Source organism: Anser anser (assembly GCF_964211835.1).
Source record: "Anser anser genome assembly, chromosome: 10".
NCBI lineage: Eukaryota > Metazoa > Chordata > Aves > Anseriformes > Anatidae > Anser > Anser anser.
Genome location: NC_139730.1, coordinates 7,501,136 through 7,528,602, shown reverse-complemented (window position 1 = coordinate 7,528,602; position 27,467 = coordinate 7,501,136). Strand labels below are relative to the sequence as shown.

Below are 27,467 nucleotides of genomic sequence, written 5' to 3'. Positions count from 1 at the left end.
AACAGCCAAATTTCACAGCAGAAAACTTACTTTCCTGTTTAGTTCTTCAAGCAATTCTGTTCTACTGAAGATGAATTCTGTAGTAAAGAGCAGCTTTTTGCCTGTACAGAACAGAAATTTAAACCCCACCTAATGCCACCTGCATCATAAAGTAATGCTCATTCTTAAACAAGGGTTGTGTCTTTAAGAGGTACAGATCCATCTCTGTCTCTGACTTGAGGTCTTCCTCAGGGAACGGCTTGTAAGAAATAAAATATATTGAAAGGAAGTGCAATCAGAGCATCCCATTATCAAAGGGATAAAATATCAATTTTTGTCAAGATAAAAAGCATTGCAGATTGTCTCTGATGGGAAAAAATAAATTCTTGGTCTTCACTTGATTTGATATTTATCACTCCACTGCTCTAGAAATATCCTAGCAGGGAATGTTTCTTAAAAATATTATCATGTATTTCTCCTGCAGTTAGCAAGCTATGAGGGTTTTAACTTGTGTGCTTTGGTACACATGAAAAACTCACAGGAAGGGAGAAAAAGGAAAGAAAACAGTCTACAAAATGCACCTTCTAATACTTCATTGTGTCAACATCTTCTTAATAATGAACCTTTTGCCAATTCACCTCATTTATGGCATCACTAAATTGATTCTTACCTCACCGCTGTTCTAGACTGTCTTGCCTAGAGCTGATCCCAAAAGGAATTCTCTCTTTCCACATACAAGAGACATAAGGAAAACCCCTCAAAATTAGTCTTCCAATTTTGAACAATGAATCTTGTCTTGATAGCAAGTTCTTAGATGAACTCCCCATATAGTTGAGCAAAAGAATGCAAGTAATGGAACAACATAAAAGGTCTTTCAGTGAGATGATCATGACAACAAAACTGGCGTCAGCACAATGATCTTGCAGAATGACATAAGCAACACCATTTTTCATCTTCTAGATGATGTGATGTATGTAACACGCACAAAGGGTTTGACTGAACTGGAAACGTTTAGCACTACAGAGATGTGGAAATAAGATCTTTAAACAGACTACCCTACTGTCCATCCATGATTGGTGCAGATCCCTGCATCCATCAGCCTTGACAAGAAGCTTACTTCTACATAAATAGTTTTATCTTGATAAAGAATTAAGTGGGATGCACTAACACTTTGTGTCTAAAACGTGATAAATGAAACTTCATCACCCCCCCCCCGAAATGTTTAGGACAACTGATATCAGTAACTGGTTTAATATTAGTGGCTAGTTCTAACCTCTATTCCCCTGCTGCCAAACAGCAACCTAGAAATATTAGCGTTTTAACAGCTTGTTTTCAAACCCTCAGACCATGGGCTCTCAGTAGTTGTTTAGGCCATAAGTTCATACCACAAGCAATTCCATACCACAAGCAAGTTTGACTACTGATATACCCTAAGGATGAACAGAGAATTGGGATCCCATGGCATAATCAGAACCTCAGAATACTCGACAGAAAGATAGGCAGAGCAAAATGTGCCACTGCAATAAAATAGATAACACGAGGAAGTTTCGACCAGTACATGGTAAGACACTGAGCAGTCACCATCTAAGGTCAGAAAGTTCTTCCCTTCGGATGCTTGTGAAGTGATTTCTAATGAATCATGTCTTTCTACATCAATCACTATAGGGAGCTGAATGTCAAGCTAGGAAGACTACTAGTCTGAGGAAAATTGTTTCTTCTTAGGAATAAGATGGTAGAAAAGCTAGGCAAAGGAACATTTTTTTTTCCCTTTCTCCCAAAAGTTACAACAAAACACAGAAAAAAAAAGGTATTCATGAATAAAGGAGTCTTTAGTACCTTATTTAGTACCTTTAGACTTTAATAAAGTCAGAACAGCCTTGGCAGTATCAGAAGGCAAACTAATAGAAGTAAACACGTAACGTCCAGGATTCAGTTGCTTTTCCTTTCACGCTACACCACGTATCACTGCAAAAGTGGGAGTTTTCACACAAAAGATGTTTTTGTTATTTAATTCATAGTTTAAGTGATATACAATTTATTTTAGAATTCTCTAGAAATTTCTTTTTGTCAATTAATTTAATAACATGAGTGATCAGTTTGAATTTCTGACACGTACTACAGACTAGCTTCAGGAAGCTGATACTGCGTAACAAGTTACTTCAGTCGAGGTGCCTTCCTGCATTTTCAGACCGACATTTCCCTAGCAGAACTCTTCCAGCTCATGTTGCCAACAAATCCTAACATTGTTGCTCAGTCATTCTTTACAGCACCATCGGATCCCTAGGATGAGTTCCTCTTTTACTTGACATGAAGCGCTCACACTGAAACCATTATATTTCAGAGCATTCACTACCACTTCATCTTCTGCTCTATAAACTATCAGAATGCTTTTAAAAGAATCACTTATTTAAATAAAAGAAAATCCCTGCAAATCATGGTCATGACAGGCTAATGGCAAGCATTGCAAAGATGAATCATCGTCCTTCTATATCTAACAAAGCTTCTTACACCAATACATTGTTTGCAAAAATATAAACACTTCTACCTAATGCTTTCTAACTGCAAGAATATGAGTAACAACATTCACCTGTCATCTAACATCCCCATGAACCTCAAAATCAAAAGGTCTCCTAAAATTATTTTTGTTTCCTCTATTAGTTAGCATGCTTCCTTCATGGATGAAGAAACCAACTACTCAGTCTCACTGCCTGTTTGGAATACAAATTCATTTCAGAGCTTGCATGTATTAGATGCATGCTTTAATTTGATTTATTTTATTTGATTTCTATTAAATTACTTTTGAGGCAGGTTAGCAGATGGCCTCATGGGGAGCATCTTACCAGCATTACCCTGTGTGCAAACAGCAATTATTTTATCTGGGCTGAGCCCAATTTCAAGTCACATCTTGATAAGCTAACAAATAAGGTCGTAGTATCTGCATTCCAAGTGATATCCCAACTGGTGGGAAAGATGCTTGACAAGCTCGAAGGTGGGTTCTGGGAGCGTTCTGATTAAAAGGGTATGATGTAAAGGAAATTAAGCAGCAAGTCACCTTGCTGAGTGTTGATTGAGCTGTGATGAGCAGGAGCTTTGTTTCAAGTCTATCTACAGACATTCTACATAGCTCGCAGGCCCATCACCTATGTCAGCAGAGAGACTGTATGTCACAACATTTATTGCTCATTCATGGTTAGTAAGTGCTAAACATGGGCAGAATATAGAGAGTGGGGACACCAAGACTCCAGAGTCCTTCACGTGTCTCTTGCTTATTCTTTTGCCTCTGGCTAGTTGCTCTTTGTGCAGAACAATTCCTGTGTGTTGGATTATGCTTCACAGTGACCCTCTTGCTGTATTTTCACCCTTTCAAAATGTTTGACAAAGCCATCACAGGAGTTTGGCATCTGGAAGCTATGACAGACACTATATGACCTGATTCATAAAACATAACTAAACAGCTTGGGCTGCCAGGGGGCAGGATTTATAGGATTGTGTGTTTCAAGAACAGCCTTCGATGCCTGCTCTACTGAATGCACTTTCCCACTCTGCTGCAATACAAATTCCCAAGCTGCATTAGGGTGACCTGCAACACTATGAAATGACAAAGCAGATGAGACACTAATCTTGTTAGAGTCTACCCTGTCTACTGCTGGTCAAGAAGGGGAAAGGAACGACCTTGGCACTGGCTGCACCTTTTACACCAGGTTACAAGGGTAGGGAACACTATAAAAAATAAGACATAATTTTTCAGAAATTACTCCAGGACAGCAAACACAAAAAAAAAAAAGTCACAGATAATTTCTGCTGTGTTATCCGCTACTGCCTCATTTTTACAATGAAAGTCTCCCTGCATCTTTATTTCCTGTAGATGCAGCCTTACCAATGATGTAATTAAGGACTTCCTGCCCTCTCATCCATCCACCTTTTTTCTTCATTTTCACTTCAGTCACAGTCTTCAGGTAGGTGCTTATGGTGGTACCTAAAGGTCCTTTGGAAAACTTGTCAAAGCCTGATGCCAGCAAAAATAAATTCCATCTCACTCATTATCTTCTGAAAGACTTCACACATTTCAAGCATATTCTAGTTTAACAACACAGGGTTTTAAAGAACAATCAAATTGCCAAAGGATAACATACATATCAGTCACTGAGTTCAACCTCAGTTTCCAAAGTCCCAGTCATGAAGTATTTTGTGCCACCCATATTCACCTGAGAATTGAATTTCCACAGGAACCATGACTTCAGAGCACTTCCTCCTCTTTTTGCCTTGGTATTTAATCCATCAGTCATGAAAATTAATTGAATCTGGAACCTAAATATCATCAGAATATTCCATCCTCAGTTATGTTAATTGTCTTATACCATGATACTACAGCATGGCTATCAATTTCATACTGAAACCCATCCATGCTTCCCAAAATTAGCAAAAAGAAAAAAAAAAAGTCTAGAACATTTGGAAAAGACACACAAGACAATTCCATAATGCCTTTTCATGTTTCCCCGAGTCATCCACAAGTCCTTACTTATCTGTGGGTCAAGATATACCTCCAACCCCATTCTGACTTGTTCATTCACTCACACTTACCACCAGTTCACCCCACCAGATTTTTAACACAAAATACAGCTTATTTCTCCTAACACCTTGTCCTTTTCAGAGACAGAAACATCAGGCTAAGCAAGCAAATCTTCAAAACAGTTTGTTAAACAACTTTAATGAAGACAGAAGATAAAAAGCTTGTAAAAAATTACCAAGTGGCAGAGAAATTACTCCCCTCTGCTCCAGCCACAACTAAGTAGTACGACAATTGCAATTGAGAGAGAAAATTGAATTCTAAATGCGCTGGTGATTTGATAGATATAATTTTCTGAGCGTTACTGAGAAAATGCCTTCTCTGGGAAAGAGTTAAGATCTGGAACAAGTCCTGTTGGTTCTGGGACCTGATTCCATTATGCAAACTTCATTAACGTAAAGGTAAGATGGAGTGGAGAGAAAAGGCACGGAACATCTCTAGGATGCCTTAAGAAAAATTGTTCTGACAGGACTATAAGAGTCCTATATATATATTTGGGAGGCCTGCTTACACATATAACAGGTAACTGGTGACTTCAAAATTCAACAGTTTCCTGTGTTGTTTTTTTCTTTTTCCCCTTCCCCTCCTCTCTTCTAGAATAGAAGACCAGGGAAACAGGAGACACACTAACCAGTATTTTTCTTCTGCTACTCAGTTCTGCAAAGTCATGTAACAAAATGAAGCAGTAGAAATTGCAGAAAAAGAAGAGCAACCTAAAATGAGTGAAAGGCCTGATGCATCTAGTTTTGTCAGCTAGAAACTGATATCCATCAGCCACATAAAAAAACATTCTGAAAAGATACCCTTCAAGTTCAGCTCTCTACAAACACTGGTGCACTTTGCAGCATCTACCATGTCACTTGTCAACTAGTTGATCTTATCAGCACATTTACAGTCTGAACATAGCAGCTGTCTCTTCTTGTTTACTGGCAATTTCTATTTCTGCATTAGAAACAGTTGGTCAAGCTCAGAGAGCTAACAAGTTTCTCTGATGTAGAGATGGACAAATCCTCTCATTAACTGAAGAGTATTTTAAAAATCATTACGGCGTATTTTCAGTCTTATTTCGTTTTATATATAACTGCAGCCCATTAACTGCAAATTTCTTCTACAATCTGTCAGTTACAAGCAACAAGAAGTGTCAGCCAGTGGCGTCTGCAAAACTATGAGTTTCAATATACTGCTGTACTTATTTTACTGAGATAAGATTGGCCGTATCAGTCACATAGAAATGATCCTGTTCTAGAATTAGAGAAATGAAACTCAGTTAAACAGATCAAATAGAAACCTACAGAGAAGCTCGCAGCAAAACCAATTTACACGTAAAAATTACAAATAGCAGGTGTTCAGTATTACAGATACCACAACAAGGGAAAGCCAAACACACACCATGTATTGCAAAAATGTCTCCTCACCCACTAAGGCTCTCTGGTATATTAATACTAGGATCAGTACAAAGGAATACCATCCACTATGTTTCATGAGTGTAGAACTGCTTGCACGAACACGGGCAGAGTAGCGGAAGAACCTGCTTGCAGCTCTGGCAAACAAGTAGTAAAGCTGCTCCATACAATCCAAACACCACCAGTAATTTATAATACATGACTGGCTAGGTCAGCCTTTATTAGACAGAAACACATAGCTCTTAACGTGAAATCCAGAAATTGGAACACTGTTTTCCAGAAAGTTTACAAAGCCTTGAGATATTATTTTTTTGTTTAAAAAAGTTTATTTTGTTTAAAGTGAGTTTAAAAAACATTTCTTTTGTTCAAAGTAAGCTGCAATAGGCAGTCTGTTTAAAACAGCCAAGATTTAAAGGGTAAAGATGAAAACAGCATGAAAGTTATGACGACACCCACAGTGTTTCCCAGTGGTCTGCCTGCTCTGTATATTGAAGAAGTGTTTGCCTTTGCATGGCAGAAGCCTATGGTTATAGAGTGAAAAATGCAAGATTCACTGGATTATGAGAGAACATCTAAGAGTAGCAGGTTCCTCTGGAAGCAGGGTGTGCTATTTTTTCTGCCACAGCCTAGCAATTCTTTCCACAGTTTATGCCAGACTTAACCATCTTCCCCTAACCTACCTCTGAGTTCCCAAACCAACAGCAATAGTTTACTAGGAGAGTAGCAGAGCCCACGCTTTGCCCACTCTGTCCAATCTTATTACTGAGTCCAGGTCAAAGAATAGTGTGTTCCCACGAGATCATCAGACATCAAAAAGCAATGTATATCTAGCTCGATCTGCAATCACAGCATCTGGGCCAGAGAAGAAAAAAATACTGGAGACAAACACAGTTCTCTATGACAGCAAGCACACTTATTTGAGCCTGACATCAGTTCATACCTATGCTACGCTCAGTGAACTTTCCAGCTATGGATTACTCCTTTTCACAAGAGCAAGCTGCCAACTGACCTGCCCTTCACTCCCTGACTACAGCTTGCCTGGTACTTAGCAATGAGGAGGTACAACCAAACAGAAAGGAGGACAATTGGTCACTGTGACAGCTCAGCAGCTCATCTCCTTTTCTTAGAGGAACACTTCTTAATTGCCTTACAGAGAGCAGACAGAAAAGAACATTGTATACACAGGCAATACTTCTACCACTACAAAACTCCAGTTTCTTACCTTACAGCAAGTCTCCACATCAGCAGCCACAAGGACCTCTTACTGGTCTTTAAGGACAAAACATGCTCCACAAACTACCATACCATCCATAACTTCAGCAGGAATCTGAAATCTGCAGGCAACTGATTTATCACAGGTGTGCAGCAGCAAACCCAACTACCTCCAGGCCAACCCACTTTACCCTGCATCAGGAGGTGCTCTAGAGCCTATAAGTGGTGAAAAAAAATAACCTGTGCAGTAAGACACATAACTAATTGGGTGACATTGTGACCAGCTGGAAGAAATCCCTCCCTGACCTCTGCTTTACCTTGAGGCATAAGCATTAGCTCTTCACCCCTTCTAAGCATATTGCTTATAACAATATTCAGTCTGCAGTCAATCTGACCCTAAAATTATGTCCTTCCTCACAGAGCCTCTCTCTGTCATGTTGAGAACAAATTTAACTCAATTCGAATGCTTCCCTGGCTAATTTATACGGTACCACATTGACCTTTTAGCGTATGCCCAACAGTACCATATGTGACTGGAATTTATAGCCGGAGAGGGAAAATGTGCAGCTCACTGAAACACATTTGTTGTGTGTTGTGTTTTTTTTTTTTTCTTCATGCCATGATTTGAAGTTGATAACAGAAGCCTAGTAGCCGTTCAATGCTCGTTCACCATTTCAGGGAGTAAAAGCTGTCTATAGGCTCTGCTGGGCTGTATTTCAATACCTCTACCAGATATACAGATTGACCATTGGAAGCACAGCATCTGCAAGTGTTTCTGAAGCCTTTGCCCCTAAGGGAGAGATGATGAATTATTTTTTCCCCTTTCTATGAAGGTGAGAATTTGGACAACCTATTACTGTGATAGAAGCTTGTAACTCCGCTGCAGCAAGGCTGGGACACTGGGGTGTTGTGAGACAGGTGTGTTCCAAACAGCTGTCTATAAATTTGTGAAGCAATATAAGAAATACGCGTGAACTCCCCCAAACCTTTTCCAGTTTCATTCAGAATTTTCAATGCCTTATATCAAAAATACAAGTCGTGCTATGCACCTGCGAGAAGGCACCTCTGAGGCATTTAAAAACAAATCACTAATGAAAATAATTATGACAAACAGTTATGTAGTGATTTCGATTTTCAAGATGTTTAATTCATTAACATTTCAGAAAGGGCTCTGATACACTGGAAGAATGGGGCATAGACAGTGCTAAGAGCTACTGATATTCTAGCCCAAGTCTGTGCCAACAAAGAAGACATTGCTAACTCATATTGTAGAAAACGCTGCTGTTAATCACAATATTTATCCTCTGGAAAGGACATGGAAAGGATATGCAAAGGTTACAAGTCTCTTAGGACAAAGATGAGACTTATAATTCAAACAAAGAAAGGCAATAGAACAAAAATTATAGAAAGGGAAGAAAACTGCATAGCACAATCCACTAAGAAGAGAACTTAGAACAAATCTCCAAATTTCAGAATGAAGGTTCTTTTAAAAAAAAAATTAAAAAACCATGACACACACCACTACTGTGAAAAACTACAGACGAATGAAGAAGAGCCATAGCAGCACAAATTATCTCATTTCAGATGGCTGTCTCTCTAGCATGCACAAAGGGTGGGAAAGAGAGATTACACTATTTGCTTTCTCCTTTTGCAAATAACATTGCTAGTTGCTTATGCTCCAAGACACGTTTTTCAGGATCCTCAGTTCAGTGTTTTCTGTGCTCTGCTTGCTGTCTCGACCACTGGATTCAATATGTTAATAGGCATTTTGCCAAACTCACAGAAGGCTGACCGCAGCATCAGTGCTGTGCTAGTTGAGTGAGTCCCACCGAATGCTGGAGGTCAAAGAACAACTGATACATTATGAAAAACACTGGCCTCAGTCCGCAGACAGCCCCAAATCTATCTCACAAATTTCATGTTCCACTCAACCAGCTTCCACCTTTATGGTAGCAGACTGAATATTCAAACAGGAACACATTTTTGCAGAAATTTGTCTGTAAATAGAACACCGTTCAGGGCATTGCAATGGGCTGCCACGTTGTTATGACTGGGATATCAGAAAAAAAATAGAGAAAGGATGTTTCAAATTGAAAGACAATCTTGAGAAATTTAGAGCACACACTGCCAGTGTTACATATCTAGAGAGCTTTACTTTGGCTTTAGATGCCTGACAAACTATCTATTCAAGCAGAAAAAGTTCATATTCACAATTCTGTAACTATTTAGCATTGCAGAATACATGACATTTTTATTCATCCATTCTTTACTGCATTAAAACAGAATCACAGTTTTCACTACAGCTGACTTCTTGTCACCAAAAACAAAGTGTTTGGTACAAAGCAAGAGAGAAGCCAGCACCTCCACAAATTAGGAGTAAATCTTCAACTCAAGGGAATTTGCAGATTAAAAAAATCACTACTGCAGACATAAGAATCAAGCAAAAATGTTTTGTTTTTCCCTTCCACAGTTTGCTATAATCTTCTCATTCAATTTCTATACACAATAAAATCTGTTCGTTTTTAAATATAATCACAAGTAAGGAATAGAAATAGCAAAGGAGGTGAAAGAAAAAAAGCAGAAAAGATTCCATAAATGAAGTACTTTAAGGAAGTGTAATGCTTGTGGACTTTTCTGCATAAAATTGCAATTTGGATCACGTTAAGTACCTAAGCAGGCAGAAAGACAATCTGAGACAGTATCCTCTGTTCAGATTCAGTGGAAATGCCATATAATAGAAGTCCTCTACTTCAGGCCCTGAAGTATTGGTTTCTTTCCTGAGACTTTCATCAGTAGTAGCAACAGTGCTTTTTGTTGTATGACACTTGCTATGTAGAAATGCAATTATCATCATAGAATGGTTTGGGTTGAAAGGGACCTTAAAGATCATCTAGTTGCAAGCCCCTTGCCGTGGGCAAGAGCACCTACCACTAGAGGAATATTCCACTATTATAAAAGCATATTCATCCTTTCCACAGAAACCACTGAGCATCCAGACAGAAATACTGGAAACTGGATTGCTCTATGAATAGTTGGCAAACAGGTGTGACCTAAGAGCTCGGCAGCATCGGCTATGCTGTGTGTATGTGTGTTGGAGAAGGTACAGAATGCAATGCCATTAAGAGAACAACAGATGTGCTTGCCATTGTGAACTGTTTCCAACAAGCACAATGCCAGGTTAGCACTTCAGCTGAATTGCTACAGGCAGTTCTTCTGACTGCTTGAAAGATCATTACTAATCAAAGCAGGTCATTCTGCCTCCCTACTTCAGCATTGTTAGATGAGAGCTTCCTTTAAAGAGTGCATTTTCCTTTTGGGTGGGCTAACTCCAATAAGGCATTGATCTAATTTGATCCCCGTTTCATTAGGAGATCTGTCATCTCCAGCTTTAAAAAAGTTATTCAAGAGAACAGAGCATGAGTTTTTCATAATTAACATGCAACACTGGTTGCTGCCATGCAGGGAGCAGGCACAGTTATTATAACTTGAAGTCAATAATTCATAAACTATAATGCATTATTAATCAATTATCGAGGCCTGAATTACATTTAACGAGATTAAGCTGATTGGAGCACTAAGCTATTTGAATCATATTGATTTAATCAATGTGCTTAATTAAACTGTGTACATTTTCCACATGATCATTATTTCCCAGTATCCTGCACAAGTGGCCTTTGCAATTCACATCCTTTGCTGTTCTTTGTTCAGGTATTGTTCTCTGCTGCAAATTACATTTAAAGGTAAAGGAGTTTGTTCCTTTTTGAGAAAAGATCAAAGCTGCAAAGCAACCATGTAACTAGCTAATACAAGCCAACCAAGAAATGTTAGAATATTTCTCCCAGCAACTGTGTCTTTTTGACTCCTTATGCTTAAGAGGAGACCAAGTAAACACACCTCATTAGCTTCACTTTATCCCTCATTCTAGTTCTAGGAGCAACTGGAGATTTGAAGGGCAGAAGCATCCTTCTATTCCTTATTCCAAAAATATTACTCTTTTCATCTTTAGAAACATACTCAGGCAGAAAATGTGTCCCAACTCCCATAAAGATTACATTTTGGTAAAGGAGGTGTCATTGTCTCTTTATAATAATACCCATAATGGTTTCCCCAGCCTTGCATGAAGAGGACATGTGATGACTGAAAAGCAACTCAAAGCGACAGCAGTTACAGATGTAAATCTATTTGCTAGTGTCATATTTTGTTTAATTTTCCTCACTACTGCTGCTAGTTAGCTAGGACATTCAGCTCTGTAACACTGCACAAACTGCTATAAGGACGCTCATCAGGTGCATAGGGGAAATACTTGTAACACACTGCATGATCAGTATTATTAATGGGAGTCACAACAGTACAACCAGCCATGAAGAGAGCTTTCCAATTACTTCCTTTGCAATACCGTAACCTGGGACTGCCCCATTCCACTCTGCAGAAGTGACAAAGTTCCTGTATTCTCAGTGGATGCAGGATTAACCCCCACAGCAATATAAGATGTTCATGCCTTTGAGCTGAGAATGCAGTAATGATGGTGGTCATCAGCCAGGGGCATGCTACTGTACAAACAGAACAATAGAAATCTTCAGTCCTTAAGGAATTCCTTTCTCACTCTGTTTGTTATCCCCTTATGTTAGGCACCAGGCCAGTTGGTCCTACTATACACCTCTTCAGTTATATCTTCCCCTTCCCCTTCTCTACCTAAAGAAGAGTGCTAACGCACCCACACCACGTCAGTGCACAGCCAAGGAAACACCTCCTGAGGAATGCACACATAGCAAGCTCAGAACAGTAGTGCAGTGTAAACAGGCCTTCTCCGATCACTCCTTTTGCATTTGGTGATTTCAGTTCAGTCACTCTTAACATTGACAATGTATTGGTGTGCTCTTTCTTTACAGAATAGAATTTCATCATCACCCACGCATGACTGGCTAGATGTTTTACCTACACTTTGAAGAGTCAATCTGTCCATTTACTCTGCCATTCATAATAGTATCCTACGGCCTGCAAGGGCTTGTCAGCTGGCAGATCACTTTCATTATCCTTCACAGTCTTATCGGCTCCTGCTTCCTGCAGTAAAAGAACCAGTTTTCAGCTTTGCTTTCCCAGTCGTTTAATTGGGCTCAGAAGCTCAGGGTCGTAGATTATGGAAAATGCCGCTGTACCCACTTTATTTCTGATTTGCCTTCATATTTATACTGACTACTTCAGGTTATTAGTTCTCTTACAGTCATAATTAAGCATCACTTGTCACTGAATGAATAGAAAGAGGTAAAGAATCATTCCATCATCGCTATGGGTATCTTGTAAGCATGAAGTTAAGCCTTCATATTTTAAACATTTTAATGCCTCAGTTGTACAATGCTATGCACACAGATCAGCTGTTCCAGCTACAGAAAATCTTTCATTAAAGCACAGTTCTTTTCTAAAACAGAGTCAATGTGCATTACCATGTTCATCATCTCCTGGAGACTACTGACTTAGTTCATTTAATCTGCCTAGAAAATATACATTTGTTCTACCTGCCAAGCTGATAAACTCTGTTTTTGGTGTGAAAGATGAACTGGAATCTGACAGATTCTTGTACCAGATTCTAGTCACAAACCAGTCTTCGCTGTGACAAGCACACTGTTTTATTTTACACTAGGCCAAGCATACCTCATTGCTAAAAAATGGCACCTGCACAAGACACGTAAGAAACCATGATAAGATTAAGCACTAACTGAAAATTTGCAATTGTCTGTATCCATTAAAAAATGGAGCATGTAAGTCAAGAACCAGGAATAGTAGAGGTCTCTCAGGAATAAGAGAGATCTTTCTGTTGAACATAGGTTAACTGCAGTGAAAAACTCTCTGCCAGAGAGGTTTGGTAGAACACAGACACATAATGCACATTTGAATACATAACACTGTGAATTAAGGGTTTATTAAGTACACACATGATGTTAACACTGTCTTCATGGAGCTATGTATGGTAAGCCCAAGAAAATCAGAGCTTTACAAGCTCCAATTAACTTCATTAAACAGTGACTCAGCACCAATATTTGAAGCTTCGTTGTTCTTGCTGGTTCTGCATTTAAGAACACTTCCGAAAGATGTGGAGAATTGCTCTCTTGGGAAGTCCCTCTCATCAGGCAATGTCTAAGGTTAGACCTGATACAGCCACAAGCAAAGTCGCCAAAGAGTAAATGCCTACCCAGCCATTCTTTCCATTCTCCAACTTCTCTCATTTTCAAAGATTCACAAGTTGTGATTCAATATCTAAGGCAGGCATGGTGTACTGGCTCACCACACTCATGGGAGCTTGCAGAAAGCTGTTTTAGTTTTATTTTATGTTTTAAATAATTCTGAGAAGAGCTACAGTCTTCTGAAGAAAAGTTCTGTACGTAATATGGAAGGCCAAATTTGCAGAGTGTAACTCTGTGAGAAGGAAAAAGGAAGAGGAAGGAGGAATATGGAAAACACAGATAACAACAAACTGATTAAGTCTGAAGAGAAGTTGTTGTGCTGTTTGTATCTGAGATGTTGTATGACAGCGATACAAAACAAAGGGAGTCAAAGAGTACCTGGCTCATTTCTTTCTCTCCTCATATCAGTTTCAGAATTGATCATTTAATAAAAATAATTCAGTACACCACCATCACATAAACAGGAGATAGAGAGGAATGAGAAAGGAGCTTACATGGATATCAAAGCCTCACATAAACTACGCATAATGAAGAAAAACAGCAGCCCATTTTTCTTCCCTTTAGTATGCAGTGAATGTGCAGCTCCTGTCAGCGTGCACGGCTTGTGCTTCCTATTAACAAGGTGCACATTAATAAATTTAACTCAGACAAATTTAACCATCCTAGGGCCACATTAATCAAAAGCCTGACAAGACCAATCTGAAAGAGTCAAGCGAGGAAAATAAAGCACAGCTGACACAGAAGATGCCATGCCCTCATCATCCCTGGGTCGCTCCCACTCTATCAGCACCTCCAGTAGTGCAATAACTCCTCCTCACCGAGCTCCTAGCAGGAGTATCACGGTCTCCTCCCAGCACTCCTCACCCAATGCCTCTTCATCAGTGATGTTTCCCACTCCTCATGCAGCTATACTAGAGAAGGATTTAGCGTATTAAAAGTACAATCACGAGAAACGGCTGTGAAGCCCTGAAAAGCTTTGTATTTTACCTGCGCCACTGGTATTATTGAAAACAACCTTTCAAGGTGCGGATTAACAAATGTACAAAGCAGAAATAACAAATTTGATAGGAGAGTAAAATGGCTATAGCTCATGAGAACTATGAATTGTACAGAACCCTGGAAACAGAAGGAAAGAACGAGGGCTATCAATTTTTATTCATCACCCATGTGCCAAGTTTCCCAATGCTGGAGCTCCACATCACTTCTCAAGCTGAAATGCATATGCATGGACACTGTACAAAGCAATGAGAGTTACTACTAGGAAAGTCTCCATCCTTTGATTCCCTCACAGTTGTTGCTTTTGAGTTATGTTTTCAGCCTGGAAAATATTGACAAACAGGCCCCTCCATCAGCCAACCCACTTCATAGAGAGAAGGGCATGTCGTACAAGATGAGGAAGCTAAGAAGCAACTGTTGATCAAAGCCACAAAAAGCAGCACAAATTAAGCTAAATGCGTCCCCCAAAGCCATAATTATCCAAGCTGCTTATACAAAATAAGTATATATGTGATTATTCACATTTGCCTGGAGGCATCCCCACAGCATAAAACACATGGTGCGCTTGCTGTTCTTCCACTTGATAAAACAACAAATATTTTCATCACCTAAGAGTATTGGTGTTTACATTTTTAGTTCTGGAAACTTAAGAGAAAATGTGTTGCCTTTCCTTGACACTGTCTCTCCCCCAAACAATTTTTATTTCAGTTCAGGCAGCTGGGTTTGTACACATTCTGCTTTGATTGAGTTCAACTGGTTCATAGATAGATTTAGGAAGTCAATCTCATTTCCTTGCAAAGCTCCATCAGAAAAGTTTACTGGCACATAATTTCATGGAATTTCAGTCAGAACTACGAGCTTCTACTGAATTCATGTAAGATCACAAACCAGGAGGTATTTCTCTCTCAAAAATAAAGAGGACTTGAGCCACATAACTAGAATTTGAACCCAAATGCTGAATATTACAACATCCTGAGGCATTCAAAATAAGTACCTGTCCAAAATGTTCACAAATCCTTCATGAATCTTTCAGTGAATCTGTACTGAATGAGAATCCAAGCCTCCACTGCTCTGGGATTGCGCAAACCTTGCCTTTACAGACAGGTTAGTGACTTTTGAAAGCCTGCCAGACACTACTTCAACACTGCAAGATGCATTCTCAGGGGAAAGAGTGCCCCAGAAAAAGGTAATACCTCCTGTCACATTTATTTCATGATACTCCCTAAAAGCAGTGTGACTTTGGGGGGTATGATTTCGCTGGTCAATATTGTGTTGTCATTCCCTCATGACCCTGTACCTCTCAACTGTCACAAATACAGGCTGTAAGTCCTGCATACACAGAGGACAATCATTCTCCCCAGTGTACCACACTTGGTACAATAAGGTTTCAGGTCAAGGCCTCCAAGGACTGTAAGATGATATACAGTCTAGCACATTATTACCATATGCAGTTACAGTTCCCTCTGGTGGCTGGCACCAAAGGTGGAAACGTCCTTAGCTATTCCTGCTTTACCTCCATTGGTACAGGCTGGTGATTTTCTTCCGGAGTTTTTATCCTGATCACTATGTCTGCATACCTGCAGATGTTGGCATGTTGTTGGGTTGGTCAGAAAGCAAGACCATTGCTTTCTGTTTTGGAAAATTGATGGTTATTTTTATTATTTTTTTTTTATTATTTTGCAAGTTTCCTATGTCAGAAAAGCAAGACTTCGCATAAAGTCCTATGCAAACCAAACATGCTTAATCCAGTGGTCAGCACATTCACGTATCGTGTGACTGACCCACTCCAAGTCCCTGCTTTGATAAATCCAACCATTACCTTACCTTTCATTTAGCACTCCTATTGGAAAAGCATATTTACCTGGGCTGAAAAACTTGTTCACTGCATGTCTCTTTTGCACGGCTCCAATCCCTAATTCCAATTTACTTCCAGTTGCCCTATTGAGACTGTCTGCCACAAGGTTTAAAAATTGCTGTCAACAGCTAACATCTAACCAGGTGACCATCTGCAGTATGCCAAAGACTTCTTTATATAACCACGCACTCCCACCACAACTCCCACCCGCTGGTTTTCTGTTCTGTAGCATTATCATCATGGAACAAAAGTGCTTAAGGGCAGGAATTCTCTCTTCCTGTTAGGCATGAACAGCACCCACCACAGCCAAACTCCCTAATCGAGTGCTGTATGTGATATTGTAATGTAAATACTACTAATAATAGCAGTGACAATGATCCCATTTTCTCTGACACTGCCTCCAGTTCCCACCATCAAGGCAGTTTATATGCAAGCATCTTATGAATTCCCATGTAGGCTGTAGTTGGCAACTTTCTGCCATTTTGCTTTAAAATTTCGACCTAGGAAAGTATATTCATGCTCAGAAACATGCTAATTCTAATGTAAATGCTCCCTGAATGAAAACTTACCAACAATTATAAAGAGGTCTGAGTTTAGGATGATTACACTGTAATGTCAGCATAACTGCAGTCACTGTGCAGTAAACCTAAACTAGGAAAGACAGCAATAACTTCCCCCAAACTCTGTTATGTGAGCTTCCTTTTAGTTTACAAATTTGGAATGGGCATTGTGAGGAGTCTGACTTACCATCACATATCCCTGAAAAGAGAATTCTGTGATTAGAAATGTAGTTCATATCACAGAATCTCCTTGGATATATCTAGCCTAATATCTCCATGAGATGATACATATTTGCATAACAAGCTAAGAGATTTAAGGCAATCTAAATTTCCACACTCCCTAGAATTTCTCCACCTGTGTAACAGATACATAAAGAACAGACAAAAAAATATGTTTATGTCTTACTCCAGACTCAGGAAATAAAGTTTCCTCTCTACATCAACCTATATATAGGTAGTCTGACACTTAGACATGAAAGACAAAGCTAATCCAATGTGATGCTAACCAGAATGTTCTTGTCACTTGCTGTTGGTTACAGAAACTTATATAGCTTAACATCATTAATCGAGGTCACTAGAGGTCTAAATCTTTGACTTTCACAATGAAAAATAACTATCTCTAGATATAACATGGTAGCTATTATAGTATAGTTACCACATCATCAGTTAAGACTGACAAAATGCAAGAAGCCATAGTATGTCCAGATGGAGCTACCAGGCATTTTGGAGGATCTGGAATTTGACCAGGACACTTCAATTACTGCACACATCTGGGGAAGAATGCTCTTGTATTTTTGGGGCAAGTTTGAAACTTCAAAATAAATAAATCATTTCAATTTGGAATGTCAACAAGAATAAAAAAAATCTTTCAAGCTTCTTTTTGAATTGGTTACTAGACCAGTTTCTTGCCATTGGAGATATTTGATACTAAACTTTCTGTTTTGGATTATTAAAGAAAAATTGAAGTAAAGAATGATTTTATGTATCCTCCCTCTGTATAAATCTGTCATTTAAAAGAAGTGTTGTAATTTGCTGTTCTTGATATTTAGTTTTCCTTTTTTTTTTTTTTTTCAAAATGAGGAAAGCAAGAAAATCAACATATTCACAAAACAGGTTGTCACTGCCACTCCTTACATTACCACAGTCACCAGCATCTTTTTTAATGCTTCGTTTGGCTACTTACGAAACTGCTCCAAGTCATCACTTTTTTTAGATTCTGGCATGGCAGTGATTGTGAGCAATGGGCATGGATTTCCTCCTAGTGTCTGGCAGAGCGTCTGCTTCCTCCAGTAGACTTTCTTGGGGTTCCTATTTTGTTCCTGACTGTCAAGATGGGCCTGAGAAAAAGCAAGGAAACAGATTTATGAGTTCATGGTCTATAAAAACTGATTTTATTCCACTGTCTCTATGTGATTATTGGTACTAATTTCATCTCTTGCTAATTTACCAGCTTCTCTCTTATGCCAGTTAATAGTATCTCCTTTCACATAGCTTCAGTAAGCATAAGCCTTTCAGAACACAGCCCAGTTCACTGAAGCTGCACGGGTCTATTACTCATGTATCATTTTACCTGAACTCTTCCTAGGTGCTTCTTTTATTAGCAAAAAGGGGTTTCTATGCATACATAAAGTCCAGAAAAGAACTGCATACTCCTTATGTTTTCACAGAGACCACGTAATGTGAGAAAAATTGTCTTTTTTCAGTATTTATAGAACTGACTGGTTAGCTGTCAAGCATATGTCAGTGAGACTCAGGAACAAGTCCAGACCAGAGGCAGTCAAAAAGTTTACATCAAAACAGTTTTGTACAGCCACTAGCGGGGAAAGTGAGTAAGAGCATCTTTCCAAAAAGTTACTTAAAAAGGAGTCATCATCCCCCACCCCCCAAAGTTTATGGTTGTCAGTTTTAATAATTCTTACAAAAAAAAGCTTCTCGAGAAATTTGAGAAAAAGAATTGGCAGCCTAAAAAAAAGAAAGAAATCTTTTTGGAACTAGTTCTAATCGCCTCATTAGACACATAGCCACTCACCACCCACACACCAGATGATGTGCAGTTCTCAGTGGCTCTCTCTCCCTGTTTATGTTGCAATTGCAAGTGGCAATGATACTGTAAAGTAATCTCATTGCAGAGTGTCGCTAACTGTTGTGGAGCACCAGTTGTCTCTAGACTGGAAGAAACAGGTATATTGCAGTATGCACGCTCATCCTAATATAATCTTAACTAAAATGCATGAGTTCACAGAACAGCCTTTACGTTGTAAATTTTTGTGTTTAGAAGTCAGGGGTAAATTTCAGCCAATGTTTAAGGAACAAACTATTTCTATTCCTAAAACCTTGAACTTTACCATCTTTCAGACTGCTTTTCCCAGTGTTTTGAATGAAAACACAGAACTGAAATTTACAGTCATCTGTGTCATAAAATAATTAACATACTGCTCTACAAAGTAAATTAAATTATTAGACCCATTTAAAGATCTCACATAGATACAGAGAACTCAATATCATCATTTACTTATGCTTCTGGTACCCAGTGAAACTTAATTGGGTATAGCTGCCATAGAGTTTTCAGCTAGATATCTAAACAATTAACGCTATGATGAAAAAATAGATAAATTACTGTTCATAAAATAAATATAATTACTAATGGACAAAAAGTAATGAACTGCAGAGTGCATCCAGTTCAAATAGGATTCCGCAATATGTATTTCCTGTAAACATGCCTGTAACAATTAAATATATACGATATTTAAAAACATTTCCAAATTACTAACTTCATATCCAAGTTTATCTTCTTCCCCAAAGCATTATGTATTTAATTGTGCCCTTGGGCTCCTAATCACTTTTAATTTATTACTGATATGTAAAACCAACATATTCACCAGTGGACAAATGCTTTAAAATAAGATCTACTGGTGCACAAACCTGATTTAGCTTATTCACTGTGGAAATTAAAGTAACATAGAAATGTGCAAATTGCATCACTCAAGACATTTTAAATTAGTCCAAGCAAATAAGCCATTTAGAATTATTAGAGGCAACAATTTTGCTTTGGATAAAGAGCTGGACAGAACAATCTATCAATCTTTTCCACTTATAATTCCCATTTACAAAATTTTATGGTCCTTACTGAGTTTGAGTTCATTTAAACTTTTCCTGGGGCAAAATTTCCTTAAACTTCAATAAGCATTTTATTTGAAGAGGCAGCGAAATACTTCAAGACTTGGTCCTGCAAGTCTAGGAATAACATCTTTTTCATCTCCATTCAATTCATTCCAGAGCAGGTGAGATATTCAGGGATTCCCAGAGCATACAAATTTTCCAAGTCTCCCTTGCTTTTGTGCCAGCAGAAGATAGAAATCAATAACAGTAAAATAGTGATGAGGCACTGCATCTCCATAATAAAGCATGGTGGTGAATAACTCTACCCAATTCTTCAGTACTACAATTGTATTGTAATACCCTGCAGACTGCAGTATATATGTGTCTTTAAGGCTACAGGTCAAAACCCACTACTAGGGCATGCTCTCCTCCTCATTGATTCAGAGGAATAGCTGGTGCCCGTAAGCCTGATGAGAAGTGAGCTGGCAGGCATAGCTTGGACTGCGAAGGCCTGATTGGCCTTCTCCCAGCTATTGAAAGCAGTTTCTTTGAACATCCATAATGGGATGTAAAGCAGTTGACAAGAGACTGTTTTTTGAGTGGGAATTAATCTAATCCGGGCTATGCTGGCAGCATGCAAAGCTGCATGGCTACTAAGTGAGAGAGGACAGTCTCCTTAGAAAGCCTGTGTACGCTTTCACATCTGATAATGGCAAACAGGTATCATTGTAAAAATTAGAATAAGCCCATATTTCACCAACCCACACTGTCATTAAATGTCCAGAACTAAAAACTATTTTATTTTTATTTTTTGCCGCGGGTGGAACTGATCTCCAGGAACCTTATGTGTCCATTTTCTGCAATATCTTTCTCAACTTTAACAGTGTGAAAGTCACAAAGCAACTCGCAAAACCATTCATTTCCCCTCTTTTATTCTACCTTCCTTTTAGACCTTGGGTTCTCCCAGATCAATCTGAGAAAATGCATTTGATGCATTTCCCAGAATACTCTCCTACCATCCACCCCAGCCAGAAAAGGCTGAAGAAAACAAATTCTTCCCCAGGAAATAAGCTCAGTAAAACTAAATAATACAATTTATGCCTTAGATTCATATTCTTTTAGTTTTCAAATCGAGAGCACTGGTTTGGGGTGTCACAAATGCCTCCTGACACTCCAGCTGGCACAGATGAAACTGCTGACAAAGAATATTTGAAGAAGGCCTAGCACTGTGCTATTGCTCTACTTGCAGGTGTAGCTCTGAAAGCTAAGCTGCTATCTTCTGGCAGAAGCGGGAGTGGGCAGCCTTCACTTCTTACTTGCTGTTAGCTATAGATCTTTGCTTCGCTCAGGAGGATACTGCAAGCCCAAGCAAATAGAGACGTCTTGGGCTTGCGTTATCTTATGACTGTTATGTTTGCACTCCAGCTCATCCCATGCAGGTTTTTTTTTCTCCTTCAACATTCTGGGCTCCAGAGCTGACAGAGGCTATAGTTGCAAGTAAGGCATTGAGAGCATCATGATAGTTAAATAGCTGCTTGTGAGAACAGACCTCTATGCTATCACAAAGACCTCTCATGTCCAAGCATCTCCAATCTATCAGGCCTATCAGTTTATTTAGATAGACACATCAGCATTACCATCATTGTGGAGTAGGTGTAGGGGTAATGGTAGGCCAGATAGCAGACATCATCTTTGTGAGGGAACTTGATACTGAAGGTGAGTGTGTAGTAATATTTTCCTCTCATGCCTCCTCCTGCAGCTGCACTGCAGCGGTAGTGGTTTCTGAAGAGAAAGAGGGGAAAGTGGAGAGTTATCACTTTCAGATGCATATTTGGAGTAGCTGTGAAAGAACAAAGCATTCAGAAGACGGTCCACCCTGAATGAGTTTTCACCTTATACTGAAGATGGGCTCTAAACTCATCCCATTGTTGGATGAAGTCTGGGAAGGACACATGTAAATACAGCAAATCCAATCCCAGCAATGAACAGGTACAAAATATAACAGTGCTAAACAACACCCGGTAACATAGCAAGGCACCAACAGGCTATATGAAAAGTAGGAAGGTTAGAGAAACTGTGGTCCTACTAGACACAGAAATACAAGAAGCATGAGGATTTTAAGTACCACTGTGCAAATCCAGATTCAAGGTTCTCCTGGGATTCACTCAGTCCACAAAGGCCAGCAGGCAGATAAGTGACAAAACAACATGTAGCAGTACTGGCACAGCCAGTCCCAGCTAGTCATGCTGCTCCTGGATGGGAGCTCTCTCATGGAGACATAGCAGTTTGTCTCATTTTGTGAAGGTGAAAATAAGAAGCTAACTAATGCTAGTTCATACAGTGCAGTCCAGACGTTTAAATTAATGCATTCAGCTAACACTGTGGTATTGCTTTCAACATCCAGGTTATCTTGCTCTGAGCTGTATGTAACTATTCACATCCCTGAACAATGCCACATGAAAATATTCTGTGAAAGTCTGGAGATTTAGAAAATACAAATATCCTAGTAGAATGTAAAGCCAGTCATTCAGTTCCACCATGAGACAGCAAGGGACATGCCAGGAAAAAACACAGGATACGCATAAAAGTCTTTAAAATGTCATCAAAGCCTCTGTGTTGACTAGGAAGAGCAGGAGATTGGGTTGTATGGAGACTGCACACAGAGAAGTGAGCTCACACAGACTTGCAAATTAAGAACTAACAAAAAAAAATCCTCTTTTGGATCTCTCCTTTTCAAACACTTTAGTCTCTCCCTGTCAGGGAACAGTGATGGCCAGTTTCTCCCTAAGAGACAGGGAGCTGAGCTTTGCATCAAAGCCAGCAGGGCAAGGGCCTCACCAGCCAGGGTCCCCTCATGGTATCTGGGCAGGGTATGCCCAGAGATGGCAGTCAGGTTCAGCCGCTAGTCCAGATCATCAGACAAGTTTGGGGTGATGAGGTAGGTCCGACATCAAGGCAGGAGATCAGTCTGTGGGTCGGGGTCCAGATCACTACAGTTCTTACCGAAGCATAGACGTAGCTGCGGCTGAACTAGAGCCTTTCTACAACATAGCTCAGGCAGGGACTGAACAGCCAGCACAGAGCTTAAAGAGAGCTCCTGGGCCCATGGGCAAAGGGTTTGGGCAGTGGAGGCCACAGGTGAGCCTGGTCAGGGCCGCCAAGGCCTATCACTACTCTCAGGCACTTGACACTTCATTAAAACTAGAAAATTTTAAAGGGGGCTTCTCAATCCGTTCCCAATCTACTCTTGCAGGAGATTTATTCTGATAAAGAGATGACTTTAGGCTGAGTAAGAAAGTTTTCTTTCAGCAGAGATGAAGAGACAATTCATGCACTTTAGGGAGAAGCTTCACAGCAAATTGCATCCATAAGTACATTTCAAACAATATTTTTCCCACATTGCACCAATTATGTGGTTGTGGAACCTTCTGATTCTGAAGGACTGTGAGGTTTCTTTGACAAATGTTATCATCAACGTTGCATTAAAATGCAAAATAGAGGCGGCAACCAAAAGATGCAATTTCAGCTCCTGAAATTTACAATACTAGTTTATTTTGCTGCTGTTCATTCTTATTCAAAGGGGTGGAGAGAAAAAGATAATTATTCTTGCCAAATTCTCCTAAATAATCATCTCTTCTTCATAAGGAAGACACAATACAATGCGGCTGTTTTTTTCACCTGAATTTAACATTAGGAACACGTGGGGGTGAATGACATTGAGTGGATCAATAGACAGTACAGGAACACTGAGTCACAGTGGAAAACTGAAAAGCCTATGATTTTATCCTCCTAACCCACATGATTTGAACCCTTCACCCCAATATTTATCTTGCAAATAAACCACCTTAATATTGGACAAAGAGTCAGATAAAAATGCAATTAATCCAACATATATAGAAACATCTACCTAGCTATTATATTTCAGTGGGTCCAGGATTTGAAGTTTTGTTGGTGGTGGTTTGTTTTTAAGGTCAGGACAATACCATTTGACTTAGTTCCTGTTAATTTTGTCAGTAAAGGATAATTAAGAACCATTTCTTGTACAATGGGAAAGGACTAATCTCCCTGGACTCTATTATATTCAGTGTCACTTGGAAAATTAGATAACATTACTTATGAAATACTTTCACAAAGTGCTGAGATCTTCTGAGTTCTTCCACCTAAATTTGTATTTGTAGTCAGAGAGGTTGGGAGAAGCAGGACTTTGCAGAAAGATACTGCCTACATGTCTTCCATGCCCAGTTGGGAAAGTATTCCTGCCTGTCCCTAATGGCACAGTAAAGGCTTCTCCCTGTACAAAATAGACACTTAAACCAGAAGCTTTGCACCACCAGGCACCTCTGACTTTGATACTAACCTGGCAGTCCATGCTCCTTACTCTTGACAGATCTCACGATCCCGAGTGTATAGATGCATAGCTCTCAAACCTCGCTGCTTAGCATCACATTTCATTCTTGTTTTGTGCACCTCTGCAGTTCCAGAAAACCACCCACCCAGAACAGATATTTCTAGATTTTTTAATCACTTCTTGACACCTACTTCAATCTACAGCGAACTGTCTGGTAGTAACAGGAAGGTTACAAGTGGTTTTTTAAGGCTTCAACATTCTTCACTCATACATTAAAAAGAAAAAATACCTATGTGTAAGCAATATAAATGATCATGTATTCAACCTGCATATAATCTGGTCTCCTCACAATCCATCATAAAATGCAGTAGCTCTGAATCTTTTTGAAGGAAACTTTAAAAACAGCATTTTTTTTCCTTGCCTCCCTCTCTCTTTCCACTGCTGACACCCCAAGATGGCTCTATTGCCTCCTTGTTACTCCACCAGACCGATACTTTTTCTTCATCACCCCTTTTTCAACCCTACCATAGCAGCAGGAAACCCAAATCAGCAAGCCAGGAAGAGGCTATTATTCTGGGCTTTGCCGGTGTTGCAGCCCACTTAGCGTTGTAACACTGGCATGAGATTTATCTCAGTAGGTGAGCATCAGTGCTATCCTCCACGCACATGTCCTGACCTATCCTTGTCTACTTTTAGGGGAGCTGAGATTGCCTTTCCCTGTGCATTTCTAGAGCACCCTGCAGGATGAGGACCTAATCCTGACCATGACTCTTGAGTATCACTGACAGATGATACAATTTTCCTAATGAACTGAAACACCATTCAGCAGGATCTCATTTTCTGACTGGAAAGTGTAAATGTATTTTCACTTTTCTTCTGTCTGATCCTGAGGGAAGGAAACAAAAAAGACCATAGCAACATTGGGTCCTCACTACCTTATTTGTCTCTTTCCAAAAATGTTCCCAAAGTCTCACATGCTTTCCAGAAGCTAATACACTTGTTATTAGAAACGAAATAAGAGACAAAAGGGTTTTTCTTTTTTCCTTTTTCTTTTTTTAAATCAGCATGCAAGCTGTATCTACTGTGCCTTTCAGTCACTTTATAATCGTTAAATCATTTTGCTTGCTGCTCTACTTAAGAAATAATGTACAGGTAGTATATTTCTAATACAGCTGTGATGGAAAGTTAATTAATAATAATACTTATCATTTACTCTATACAGTAATTTTTTTGAGCTTAAATGACCTTTGCAAGCATTATCTAATTAAAATTTGCCTCCCATTTATCTGTTTCAATTCTCTGGGTAGCAGATAAGTGACTCTAATTATTCACCTTTTATAGACGGGGAAACTGAGACACGTACAGGTGAAGCTACTTGGCCAAGATAGAGGCAGGTCAGTAAAGGAGCTGGATTGTAACTCAGGAATTCAAAAGCACCAAATGATAAAAGAACTACATGTCTTGCTCATCTTGTCCCTTTACTCCCTGTCTGCAATATTTAGAATAGTAAGAAGCACTGGTAAGCGATGGAAAACAGCATTGTATCAATGTAAATTAAATGGGATGAAGAAAATATCTATATCCCAGATTTCCAGACCATCTAAAAGAGACTAATTTGAAAAGTAACTGTTCATCACTTCACCACTGATGCATTCCCTTTGTCCAAAATCCATATACCATCTGGAATCTGCTATCCTCACTTTACAACATGACCTGATCTTCTTACATCCAAGTGTGGTACACACAGTATGCTTCAATAACACTTCGGTTTACACTGTAAAATAATAGTATTTTAAGAATTTATGGGTCATACATAAATTCAGCTGTTATCTGGGGCCTGATACATTTGAAACTGGAAAAGCACAACTTCCCTTTCAAGGGCTAATTCACGTTAAGTCATCTTTATTTTCTAAATTGTAGGCAGAATCCCATTCAATGCAGAATATTCCCATTACTATCTTGCTATTAAGGCCTACACTCACACTGTGATTGTCAGGCACTACCAGTGTCTCAGCACTCTTGTAGGTATCATTAGAACTGAGATGTGATCTGCTAATTATGATTTCTTATGTGACCACAAAGATGCTGAAGAGAAAAAAAGACCTAGTTCTGACACCACTGTGATCACCAAATAGCAAAGTTTTTTGTGGTGATGTGCGAACAAAACACTCCATGTACCTCATTACTATCTGTGAACTGACTATTGTCTGGAAAACTGGAGGTTAGATAATATGCCTAGAATGAGACAAGAAACCAAAAGGCACAAGCACATTGTCTCCAGTTCAGCATGCTGCCATTGTTCCTTAAATAATTTGCTGGAAAGGAATATTATTCAGTACATAAAAGCTGCCAAGACAGCAAGTGAATTAGATGATCTTATAGTAACTGCAACTCTGTTTATCATGGGTGTATCCTGTCACTTCATGGAGAGGCAATAAAGTAGAGCAGAAGTGTCACTCTGCTTCCTTTTGACAAGAGCACTGCTAATGTTCTCTGTAACATAAAAACTCTCTCATGAGACATATGAGAAAGGTACGCAGTGACAGAGCTGTGCCACAACATTCATCTTTATGAGTGAACTATCCCATCTTCAGTGAAGATGAATGTCAGCAGAGATCAGCCAACGTGCATCACCCAGACATCTTGTGAATGTGCATTTCCTCCCACTGTCCTTCAGCTCAGAGGTTGCTCTCAATCAGAGCTGTGCAGCAAAAGCAGTTAAGGGCATTCCAAAATCATGAATAACCCCTGGTAAAAGTAATCAGATGAGGTTCCCTTCAAAATCTGCCAGGACCTCCCCGAGGATACATGTGACTAGGGTGAATAGAAATGAAGTGAACTGCTTTCACAAAAACACAAGCAGCGTGGTGTCACTACAGCAATCCCAACTCCTATTCTGGAAACCGTAATCTCAGCAACCACATACATACTTTCTTCATATTCCCTGCCATAGTACAATTTCTCTTGAGTGGGAACCTCTTTGTTAATGACTAGAACAAAATTATTAGAATTTCAGCAAAAGTGAGAGTACATGTGTACGTATGTGTACGTATATGTATACATATGTACGTATATGTGCATACAAGAATATATATAAAACTGGAATAAACAGTAGATGGGACAACGAGCAGTTTCCCTAAATGAACATGTTGACATATAATCCAATGTAGAGTTAGAAAACACCGAATCAATAAGACTCTATTCTCTCTCATATTCTGAACAAGAATCTGATTACTTGCTTAATTGTACAATCACGGCTTAATCTTGGA

The 27,467-nt window shown here is 39.3% G+C and overlaps 1 protein-coding gene across 1 annotated transcript in view; it reads right to left on the bottom strand.

Annotated features, from left to right (window-relative positions):
- Positions 1–27,467, bottom strand: part of AGBL1 (AGBL carboxypeptidase 1) — a 308,283-nt gene that overhangs the window by 189,862 nt on the left and 90,954 nt on the right. Inside the window, exons 17-18 of the mRNA XM_083849719.1 lie at positions 21,488–21,632; positions 17,935–18,088 (exon numbers count right to left, since the gene is read on the bottom strand). Coding sequence (XP_083705845.1) covers positions 17,935–18,088; positions 21,488–21,632 — 299 coding nt within the window. The remainder of the gene's footprint in view (positions 1–17,934; positions 18,089–21,487; positions 21,633–27,467) is intronic.